Source organism: Puma concolor, chromosome B3 (genome assembly GCF_028749965.1).
Source record: "Puma concolor isolate L17-30 chromosome B3, mPumCon1.1.hap2, whole genome shotgun sequence".
Lineage (NCBI taxonomy): Eukaryota > Metazoa > Chordata > Mammalia > Carnivora > Felidae > Puma > Puma concolor.
The window spans coordinates 76741953-76754296 of record NC_141672.1 but is presented as its reverse complement, the minus strand read 5'-3'; the positions used below and the strand labels follow the sequence as shown (position 1 = coordinate 76754296).

At 37.5% G+C, this 12344-nt stretch overlaps 1 protein-coding gene across 7 annotated transcripts in view; it reads right to left on the bottom strand.

Annotated features, from left to right (window-relative positions):
- Positions 1-12344, bottom strand: part of CHD8 (chromodomain helicase DNA binding protein 8) — a 62046-nt gene that overhangs the window by 25485 nt on the left and 24217 nt on the right. For all 7 annotated transcript variants that reach the window (XM_086710183.1, XM_086710187.1, XM_025920053.2 and 4 more), the window contains exons 5-9: positions 11727-11841; positions 4003-4185; positions 3854-3922; positions 3438-3493; positions 2808-2925 (exon numbers count right to left, since the gene is read on the bottom strand). In XM_086710183.1, the coding sequence (XP_086566309.1) occupies positions 2808-2925; positions 3438-3493; positions 3854-3922; positions 4003-4185; positions 11727-11841 (541 nt within the window). The remainder of the gene's footprint in view (positions 1-2807; positions 2926-3437; positions 3494-3853; positions 3923-4002; positions 4186-11726; positions 11842-12344) is intronic.

Genomic DNA, 12344 nt, shown 5'->3' with positions numbered 1-12344 from the left:
AAAATATATAACCCACGGCTCCAAAGATCTCAAAGAAACTTTAAGGCAAAAACTCTTCTTTCTTCAGACACTTGTGGCCAGTGCTTCTTGTGACATATCTTTTCCTAATCTTTCTCCTGTAACTCTGGCATACAATTCCTTCTCCTTCACCCAGACCTTGAAATTTGGGAGAATTCTCTAAAAACAAACAAATAAGGGGCACCTGGGTGGCTCAGTCAGTTGGGCGACTGACTACAGCTCAGGTCATGATCCCATGGTCTGAGTTCAAACCCCACATCAGACTCTGTGTAGACAGCTCACAGCTTGGAGTATGCTTCCAATTCTGTGTCTCCCTCTCTCTCTGCCCCTTCCCTGCTTGCTCTCTGTCTCTCTCTCTCAAAAATAATAAACATTAAAAAAAATTTTTTTAAAACAAATAAGTAAATTTTGGGGAATTCTTTAAGCATTGGTTCTGAGCTCACACCCATTCTATTAGAGAAGGAACTTTCTATAAGAAAATACAGAACTATGTACAGAAATCCTCCCTGCCCTGAGGGAACTTTAATCATCATTAAGGTTTTAATAACTATTCATATGCTGATAAACTCAAAATTTTAATTGCAGCCTAAAAAAATTCAGATCTGAATATCTTTCTGCTTAACTATAGATGTGTTAAGGAATTTTAAGGTTAACATAATCTAAACTAATTGATTTCTCCCAAATTGGCTGCTTCTAAAATCTTCCATAATTCAATAAATGATCCCACCTCAACCCATTTGCTCACACCACAAACCTGCCATCACACCAAGCCCTGTCAATTCTAATCTATCCATTCTCTCCATGTGAAACCACACTATTCCAAGCTGTGATACTTCCTATCTAGAGAACTTCAACTGCTTCCATACTGTTTACTGTACTCTCTTCAATCCATTCTCCAAAGTTGTAAGTGATTGTGTAAAAGTGAACACTGGGGGGCAGCTGGGTGGCTCAGTCGGTTAAGCGTCCGACTTCGGCTCAGGTCACGATCTCCTGGTTCGTGAGTTCAAGCCCCGTATCAAGCTCTATGCTGACAGCTCAGAGCTTGGAGCCTGCTTTGGATTCTGTGTTTCCCTCTCTCTCTCTCTGTCCCTTCCCTGCTTGTGTTCTCTCTCAAAATCAAATAAAAGTGAACATTGCATTATGTCTTTGACCTGCTTTAAATGATTTAATCATTTTCATTTGTAAACAAAACTAAAACCAAACTGCTTAGAAGATCTGTAAGCACCTGCTTGCCTAAATTTCTGATTTCATTTTGGGCCATTCTCTTTTGTTCATCAACTCCACTGTTCTTTTAGTTCCTCAGCTTGTCTCAGGGCTTTCACATATGCTATTTCCCATGCCAGCAATACTATTTACATGGGTTCATGTCCTTGCTCCTATTCACAACTGAATTCTCAGAGAAGTCTTCCCTAATTATCCAAAGTAGGCGTTTTCCCACCCGTTACGTCTCCTTGTGCTCTTTTTTGGCACTTATCATGATTTGAATTTTTACTCTCTGTCTCTCCTAATTAGACAGTGAGGTGGATGAGAACACAAACCATGTCTGGTTTGTTCTCCATAGAGACTGGCACATAATAAATGACGAATAAATGAATGACTGATTTGGTTAAATAGCCTACCTACATATGGAGATTTAATTGGCATATGAGTTCATAGAGTTGGTTCAACAATCACAAATTGTACATTAATACCAGCTGGAATGGCATTGCAATTTCATTGTACATTTCACAAATTAGGCATTAAAAGAACAAAGATGAAGGAACACCTGGGTGGCTAAGTTAGTTAAGTGTCTGACTCTTGATTTTGGATCAGGTCATGATCTCAAGGTTTGTGAGTTTGAGCCCTGCATCAGGCTTTGCAATGACGGTGCGGAGCTTGCATAGGATTCTCTGTCACTCTCTCTGCCCCTCCCCTGCTCCCTCTCACTCTCAAAATAAAAAAATAAACATAAAAAAAGAAAAAGACAAAAAACACAACCCAATTATTTTCATATAAAAAGAAATTATAAAACCTAAATGGTCCTACTTGCCGTCTCTAGGTGATGTGAGAAATAACTCTTTTACTGGCAAACCTGGTAGTATAAAATTAGCTTTATCAGATGTATTCAGGCAGAACTTTTTCTGCTGAAACTCTGCATTATTCCTTCCCTCAACCTTTCCTACTGGATCCTTTCCCCTTTAGCTCTAAGAAGCTTTGAAAAGGAATTGGTCTTCTCAAGGCACTTAGTACCCTATGTATAATAAAGATGAAAAATTGCAGTTTGGCAATGGGATGTGTACACAAAGCTTTCAAAGGAAAGTGGAGAGTTAAAATATGGCTCAAGAGACCCTTATGAATGCTCCAGTGTTTAACCAGTAGTAAGAATGGCTATGGGAAATTAGAGCTCCTTTATCACGATTTCTTGATATACTGGATTAGAAATTATAGAAAATAAGTGTTCTCTCTTAACGACATGTTTGCTTATGCCTACAGATACCATTGGCTGCCACAGACTGACATTAGGAGTGCCTCAAATAGACTGTAGGTCAGTTTATCGCCCATCTTGAAAATACTCCATGGATACTGAACAAGTCAAAATTAAAATATTCTAGTAACTTACAAAGACTGTATTTAGACCTGGTAAACAAAGCATGGGGCTATAAAGTAAGGAAGGTTCAATGATCAAAATTAAGACTTCATACCCACGTACACAAAGCAACTATAAACCTTGAAGAATCAGTCAAGACTGCTGACTCCAGTAATTTATGCTTCTATGAAATAAATGATAGGTAATACCTATTCCTTATTACCTCATGGAAGAAGTGTCTCATCTGAGCCATTTTGGTTTTGAAGCGCTTTAGTTTTTGATGGATTCTCTTATCCTTCTCTAGTTGGGAGATGGTAGCCCATTCACAGTGCAGATAGGAGCTGAAGGGGATGGAAACAGCCAGTCATGGTGTGAGAAAGGAGAGGTGGTTGGCTAGGTTTGGGGATTAGCCAGAAGCAGGCACAATGAGTACAACATGTTTAAGTGGGAGATAGTCTCTTAGGTTAGTGCTTCTTAAACTTGATTTTGCACACAAATACCTGGTCTGGGGCAGGCTTGAAAGTACACATTTCTAACAAGCACCCAAATGAGGCTAATTCTTTTGGTCCATGGACCATAGTCTGAGCAGCAAGGTCTTAGTGTCAGACTAAGGTATAGAGGATCACAAAAGATTTTATCAGGAATCACCTTTATCCTACCTTCCTGCCAGGAATAGTAAGATTCATGACAATTCCTGAATTTCTCTCTGAATAGACATTTTCCTCAATGAAAACAATTTAGGCTAGGAGACTACAAAAAGGGGACATATTCCCACCCAGGAAAGACTATACAGGAGAACTTTTTACAACCCTGTGGAGATTAGGGTGAAAAGCTTTTTGCACGGATCACATACTAGTTCTTGTACTTGACAAAGAATTCTTCTGCTTCAGTATATTGTCCAGAAGGAAGCTGAGAAGAGAAACATTATAGTTATTAATACTTTATTTGTCAAAGAAATAACCCTTAAATTCCACTACTTCTAGTAGAGCTTCATACCAATGCCCCAAGTATATTACTGACTGAGGGATTAAAGAACTAATCTGGTACTTCAATATAAGAGGTCTCATAGTTGGAAAAAATAAGCCTTCATCCATTTTAAACAGGTAAGCAAAAGAGGAGGCAAGAAAACAGTTCCTATTTTCTAGCTAATTTACCCCCACCATATTTCATAATTACACTGCAGTAATTTATCCTGACATCCAAAGGTGCTCATTAAATAAAGTCTGTGAATGTAGCATTATGAGCTGACATTAAAGGTTAAGGCCTCACCTCCTTCTTCACAATCCGCATGGAAAGCACTTTGTCTACTATGGCTGCATCTTCTTCACTGGGATTCTCCTGTAGCAAAAGATGCAGTCAGTCAACAGAGACTCTGAGGAGCAGGACAACCTCTCATATTGCTTAAGTTCTCAGCTTACCACAAAGAACTGCATGGAAGGCAAAGTCTCGCCATCTGGTTCCTGCACTGGTTCAGGGAGGATAGGCTCAGTTTTTATTGGACCAGTTACATCCACTTCTTCTTCTTCTTCATCATCTGTGATCTTTATATCCAGATCCTCTGTGTATTTTTTTCGCTTAACTTGGCGGTTTGAGCGTCTCTTCTGTAGAGGCAAGAATGGTTAAAATAACTGTATAGATCTCTCAAAGAGAAAACCTTTAAAAAACTATTTGCCTTTAGTCATATACTTAGACTTTACTCTAAAATCCCTATGAAAAATCAAACCAAAAGATAAAGAGCTTATTTAGCAACTTATGTGATGTCAAATCACGTAATTTATTTTATGTACCAAATTCCTATTCATTTGCTGAATTTTTTTTTTTTTAACATTTATTTATTTTTGAGAGACAGAGAGAGACAGAGCAGGAGCAGGGAAAGGGCAGAGACAGAGTGAGACACAGAATCTGGAAGCAGGCTTCAGGCTCCGAGCTGTCAGTACCGAACCAGTTGTGGGGATCGAACTCACGAATCACGAGATCATGACCTAGGCCGAAGTCAGGCGCTTAACTGACCAAGCCACCAGGTGCCCCTGAATTTTTTTTTTTAAATCAAAGAACAAGAATCCACCTGAAAGTAACCTGGGTACTACTGGCAAGAAGCTCTAATAAACTGCAACAGGACTCAACCTGCAAGATACAATGTACTTTCCACAAGGAGCAAACCTGAAGTGCAAAGATGCAAGAATGTTTGGTTTCTAGTTTTTGTTTCTTTTCATTCTAGGTTTTTTTGTTTTAATAAATAGAATCATACCATGTGATGATTATAGTATTGTTCTGCCACTTTTCTGTTAATAATATTTCTTAAAGATGTTTTCTGTATCGATACATTTAGATTTACCTTACTCTTTCAAGTGGCTGAGCAAAACATTTTTTAAGTAATACTTTATAGCTCATGATAAAAAACTGGAAGGATGGAGAGATAAAATTATTATTTTTCAATCATGACTATACCCCTGAAAAACCCAGAAGAATTAAATGAATTATCAGATGTCGAACTACTGATATTGAGCAAACTTCCCTGGAATAACACCAATTTTAAAAAATCAATATCATTCTTATATAGACTGAGCCATAAAATATATAAAAGAAAATATGCTATATATGAAAACAAAAAGATTATTTATCTAAACAATTAAGTTTAGTAAGAAATATATAAAATCTATATGTAAAAAACTTTAAAACACTCCCAGAGGACTTAAAAAAGACTTGAATAAATAGTAAAATACATTGTTCTGGAATAAGAAGAATCAATTCTAATTACATAAATTGGACAAAATAAAACTTCTTAATTAGATAAGCTGATCCCAAAATTCAAAGAAAGAAAAAGACATCTAAGAATAACCAGAAAAAATTTAAAAAGTGTGCTTGGCCTTACCAGATTTTAAGGACAATACAGAGCTATACTAATTAACAAAGGTTGGTACCTCTCCAAGACAAACAGGTCAATGAAATAATGTCCAAATATAGACTAAAATACTTTTGTGGATTTAGAACATAATAAAAATAGCACCTCTAATGAGTGAGGAAAAAGTAGATTATTCTATAAATGGGAATGGAAACAAATGGCCATCCATCTAGAGGGTGAAACTAAATTACATAAAGATAAAAGATTTAAAAGACCTTAAAAATCTTATAAAGAAAAGATATAACATTTCTTTTTCTCTTTAAGTTCAAGCTTCCTCCCCCACCCCCGCCACATGGGACTTGAACTCATGACCCTGAGATCAAGACCTGAGCTGAGATCAAGAGTTGGATGCTGAAATGACAGAACCACCCAGGCACCCCAGAAAAGACGTAACATTTCTGAAAGAAAATGAAGAAGAATTTTTTAATAATCCTGTAGTAGGGAAGGTGTTTCTAATAAATTGATCAATTTGACCTTGCAAAATTTAAGATATTTATATAATATCGTAACAAAGCTGAGACAAATAATGAATTGAGGAGGAAAACATCACATGATACATATCCTAAGCAGAGTTCTTTTGAGTAACTAAGAAAAGATCCATAACACAACAGAAAGATAGGCAAATAACATGGATACAGTGGAAAAAAAAGGTCTTAAATGTAAAAAGATGCTCACACTCATAATAATAAAACAATTACAACTGAAAACTAAACGGAGATACTTTTTTTTTTTCACCTAACAGACTGGCAAAAATCAGAAAGTCTGATCAAATATTGAAAGAGGAACTCGGTGAGAATGCACATGGACATAACCTCTATAAAAGAAAATCTGAAACTACCTTTTGGTCCAGCAATTCCACTTCAAAGGTATTAGCCTACAAATAAATCTGAACATGTATACAAATCTTTGTAACATTATTTGTGGTAGTAGAAGAGCAGAGAAAACCTAAATGCTCATCAATAGGGGACTGGTTAAACAAATTACAGTACAGTCAAACTGGAATGCTACACAACTATTTACTGTTTTTAAGGTTTTTTCTTTCTTTTTTTTTTTTTTTTTTTTTTTTGAGGGTGGGAGGGGAGGGGCAGAAAGAGGAGGAGAGAGAAAATCCCAAGCAGGCTCAGCACTCACTATAGGGCTCGAACTCACAAACCGTGAGATCATGATCTGAGCCAAAATCCAAGATTGACGGAGCCACCTAGACGCCACTGTTATAGAACTATTTAAAAAGAATGGGCTCAGTTGGTTAAGTGTCTGACTCTTGATTTCAGCTTAGGTCATGATCTTGAAGTTCCTGGGATCAAGCCCCGCACTGGGCTCTGCGCCAACAGCGTAGAGCCTGCTTGGGATTCTCTCTTCCTCTCTCTCTCTCTTTGCCCCTCCCCCATGCACAAGCACACACACACTCTCTTTCTCTCCAGATAAAATTTTAAAAATCTCCCCTGCTCACACAATCGTACATGCATATGTGCACATTTTCTCTCTCTCTCAAAATAAATATGTTTTAAAATAAAAAAAAGAAAAAGAAAAAAAGAAAAAAGAAAAAGAAAAAGAAAAAGAAAAAAAAGAAAAAGAAAAAGAAAAAGAATGGGGTAGGGGCGCCTGGGTGGCTCAGTCAGTTGAGTGTCCTACTCTTGATTTCAGGTCAGGTCATGATCCCAGGGTTGTGGGATCAAGTCCCATGTTGGGCTTTGCACTGAGCATGGAGCCTGCTTAAGATTCTCTCTCTCCCTCTGCCCCTCCCCACTCTCACACTGCACCCACTCTCTGTTTTAAAGAAAAAAAGAAAAAAAATGGGGTAGTTGACAACACCAAATACTGAAGATGTGGAACTGGAACTCTCATTAGTGGTGAAAATGTAAAATGACACAATCACTTTAGAAGTTGGCAGACGTTTGGGGCGCCTGGGTGGCTCTGTCAGTTAAGGGTCTGACTTCAGCTCAGGTCATGATCTCATGGTTCATAGGTTCGAGCCCTATAGTGCTGAGCCTGCTTGGGATTTTCTCTCTCCTGTGTCGGGCTCTGTGCTGACAGCTTGCTCTGAGCCTGGAGCCTGCTTTGGATTCTGTGTCTCCTTCTCTCTCTGCCCCTCCCCTACTCACACTCTCTCTGTCTCTCAAAAATAAATGTAAAATAAAATAATACTAAAAAAAGTTGACAGATTCTTACAAAGTTATACGTTTATATGTATAACTACCCTCTGGTCTATCAATGCTATTCCTTAGATTTAGCTATGAAAAATGAAAACCTGTGTCCACAAAGTACGACTAAGACTGTTCACTGCAGCCTTATTCACAACAGGTCCAAACAGAAACAACCCAAATGCCCATCAATAGAAGAATGGATAAACATTATGCTGAAAGAATGGAATCATACTATGTCATTCTGTTTACATGAAGTTCAAGAATAGGTTAAGTTTAATCTATGGTAAAGAGAAATCAGAACAATGGTTGCCTATGGGAAGAGGGTAGCCTAACTGAAGTGAGTACAAGAGAATTTTTGGGGTGGTGGAACACAGGACTTCATTAAATTACCTCTCTACTCTGGTGTACATTTCAAATTTTCATAATACAAAGAAGGTGGGCTAGATTGATCTTTCCTGATGAAGAATAATCTCCAAGATATATTGTTGGAGAAAATAAGGACTGTATAGAAAAGTACATATAAATACAATATTCCCTATTAGTGGAAGTAATGTTCATGAAAGTAAAGAATATTTCTGGAAGGATACACAAAATATTGGTAACAGAGGTTACCTCTGGGGAAGAGAAGTGGGGGACTGTGAGGCTGGGGTCTAGACTGGGAGATATTCATAGTGTCTACTTCTGTGCCCTACTGTAATTTTTCTCACATATATATTTTTTTAACCTAAAAAACAAAATGGCAAATGGTCATGAGGTTTAAAAGTTCCAACGTACAAAAATGAGAGCACGGTAATCATGACCCACCTACTCTTCAACATTCTCCTAAAAATATTTGTGCATCCTTCCAGGAAAAAAAAAATGGATGTATAAACATGTATTATTTGTATACACACACATACACACACACACACATACACACACACTCTTTAAATGTTATTAAAGAGAGAGTATATATATTATTCTACACCTAGATTTTTTTTTCATTTAATATGGAGAGTTTTCCACAATAAGCACACCTACTCTACTTCATTGTTTTTATCTTATTTTTAAATATTTATTTTATCTTAAGAGAGAGAAGCCAAGTGCACGCACAAGCAGTGGAGGGGCAGAAAGAGAAGGAGAGAGAGAATCCCAAACAGGCTCTATGCTCCGCACGGAGCCCGACACAGGGCTCAATCTAACGATCCTGGGATCATGACCTGAGCTGAAATGAAGAGTCAGATGCTTAACTGACTGAACCACCCATGTGCCCCTTTATTTTTTTAATGCTTTATTTATCTTTCTTTCTTTTTAGTAATCTCTACATCCAAAGTGGGTCTTGAACTCAAGAGCCCAAGATCAAGAGTCACATGCTCTACTGACTGAGCCAGCCAGTCGCCCCTCTATTTCATTGTTTTTAATTGCCAGGTAGTATTCTTTTTTTTTTTTTTTTTTTTTTTTTTGAGAGAGACAGAGACAGCCTGAGTGAGGGAGGGGCTGAGAATCCCAAGCAGGTTCCATGTGGGCAGCGCACAGCATGGGCTCGACACGGGGCTCAATATCATGAAATTGTGAGATGATGACCTGAGCCGAAACCAAGAGTCGGATGCTCAACTGACTGAGCCACCCAGGCTCCCTGCCATGTAGTGTTCTAGTGCATGGATTTTCAGAATTTTATTAACTATTTCTCCACCACAGACAGTGAATTTTTGGACATTTCTGCTATTGCAAATATTGCTATGATACACATACATCATTACATACTTTTGAGTTTCCTAGATGCAGAATCACCAAGTCAGAAGGCATTGACATTTCAAATTGTTACATACTGAAACAATGACTCACCAAAAAGATTGTTTCAACACTCCCATCAGCTGCTTGCTGTTCCTTAAGTCCACTGCCAACACTGGCATTACCATTTATAATGGGCTGAATTATATCCCCCAAAATTCTTATGTTGAAAACCTAATCCCTAGTACACCTCAGAATGTGACTGTATTTGGAGACAAGAGTTTTAGAGAAGTAAGTTAAAATGAGACTGACAGGGTGGGCCCTAATTCAACTCGACTGACATCCGTAGAAGAGGAAATTTGGACACATGGAAAGACACCAGGGATTTAGGCACTAAGAAAAGACAAGGTAAGAACACAGTGAGAAAGTAGCCATCTAGGAGCCAAGGAAAGAGGTCTTAAAAGGTAACCAAACTTGCCGACCCCTTGATCTTGGACTTCTAAGCCTTCAGAATCGTGAGAGGATAAATTTCTACTGTTTAAGCCACACAGTCTGTGGTATGTTATCATGGCAACCCTAGCAAACTAATCCACCACCTTTAAAATTTTGTATTTCTTGTATTACAACGATTTGCCTTTATTTTTTTAATTTAGCCCTTTATTTAACATACACATACATAACTCTTTCTATACTCTCTTACCATGAGCTAAGCACTGTTCTCCGTCCTTCATAAATGCTTACATTTAATACTCCTAATAACTCTACTTGGTAGGCATTATTACTTGCATTTTAGAAATAAGGAAATTGGGGCACCAAGAGGTTAAATAAACTTGCCTGAAGTGACAATATTAGTAGAGTTAAGATGAGAATCGAGGAATTCTTGCTCCAGAGTTTATGCTCTTAGCCACTACATTATTTGTAGAATTATTTGTTACACACGTATAATTTTTATATAGTCAAATAAATGTTCCATTTATGAATTATGAATTTTAATGCCCCCTTACAAAGATCTACTTTACTTGATAATTATTTTAAAAATCCATCCATGTTTTATAAAAAGTTCATGATTTCAAGTTTTACATTTGGACCTTTGATTAAACTAGTATTTGTTTGAGGAATGACACAAGAAATCAGTTTTTTTTCCCCTAATTTTTTTTCCAGTTGTTCTAACATAATTTAATATTTTTTTCTTTCCACTGATTTAAAATGGCATTTAAATTCATATACTAAATTCTCATAACCATTTGAATCTATTTCTAGACTCTATTCTCTTTATTTTAAATGTTTATTTATTTATTTTGGAGAGAGAGAGAGAGATATAGAGAGAGTGCACGAGCAAGGAGCAGAGAGAGAATCAGAAGCGCGCTCAGTGCTGAGAGTGCAGAGCCTGATGCAGGGCTCGAATTCAACAACCACTGAGACCATCACCTGAGCCGAAGCAGGAAAGCTTAACCAACTGAGCCACCCAGGTGCCCCTCTATTATCTTTATTAATGTTATTTCTTCTCTGATTCCAAACTCTTAGTAATTATTATATCATAATATGCTCTAATGTCTGTTAAAGCTAATTTTTGCCTCAATTTTCTTTTCAATAATTTCTTAGCTATTCTCACATGTTAATTTCCCCAGAAAAACCCAGGTATCAGTTAGCCAATGTACTGAACGTGTATCAAGAAAGAAGGTATGCATTTATAAATATTAACAGCTAGAGAAGCACTTAAGGTTCGTTTAGTCCAAACCTTCATTTACTAAGGAAAAATTCAGACACAGACATAGAAGCTAAGTAAATCTGCCAGGCCCACAGTGCTACTTAGAAGAACCATGGGTCTCCCAAATCTTAATACCAGGTTCTTTGTATGGTTGGAAACTAGAGCCAAAGGTGGTACCGTAAAGCAACAATGAGAGACAGAAGACTAAGTTTAGTCCAGCTTCTGGTCCAGCTTCTTTTATTTTCTTTCAATGTTTGTCATCTTCAAAAGGTAGGAAAAAACACTGTGCCTAAGCACCCAGTTCAGAGAGTCAGAACCCTGAAGTGTAGAAAAGGTAAGGCAAATAGATAGATGGACAGTTCTAAGAGAAACCAAAGTACTGACAGAGCCATAACAACAACCATGCACATTATTTCATACTTGCTTAGTTTTTGCAACACTAGAATTTTGGAAATGAGTATTGTTATTTGTATAGTAATTGCTTTTTAGCTAAAAAAACCTCAACATTTAAAAGAGACGACCATGACCAGGCCCCACCTCTTTTACCTTTTAGGCCTACCTCTCTTATAGAAAAATTCTTAAAATGTACATAGGCTCATAGTCTCTCGTATCTATTCCTGGTTTGTCTGCCAGAATTAAACATGATTTATCTACTAAGTTCATTTGGGATCCTTTTACCTGAATGCTGCTTTCTTCATCTTCCCGGGGTGACTGGGCAGGCATGACTTCTACATCTGAATTATCAGATGAAGTATTACGCTTTCTCTTTTTACCCACCACAGGGGTGATGGTGCTAAAAAAGGAAAAACCAAATTCATTTTCAGTAAGGGCCAAATTCATTTAGGAGATAAAAAATGTAATTAACCTAACCCATCGTATATGAATGAAACTTCCTGATAGAAGTGTCTAGCTCTTCAGTTGAGGGGACACACAGCTATTGAGCAAGGTGTCTGAAAAAAGAAGATATTGGGGTATCTAAGCCACGGGCTGACCTTTACATCAGATGTGACAAATCCTTGCTACTACTGTACTCAAAAATACCTGAAGAAAGGTGGCTAAGACAGTGGAATAAATACTGGGCCAAGAACTGCAAGGCCTCACTTTTAGGTTCAGTTCTGTCACTAGCTGGGCATTAGCTTCCTTATTTATACAATAAACACTGATGAGAATACCTGGTTGACAGTTGTTGAGGATGAACTAAGATAGGACACATGAATTTTTTCTTAAAAGCTGAAAAATCTTCTGCAAATATAAAGCATTATTGTAATTCCACCACAAAGCCTGAAGGCTCCCAGG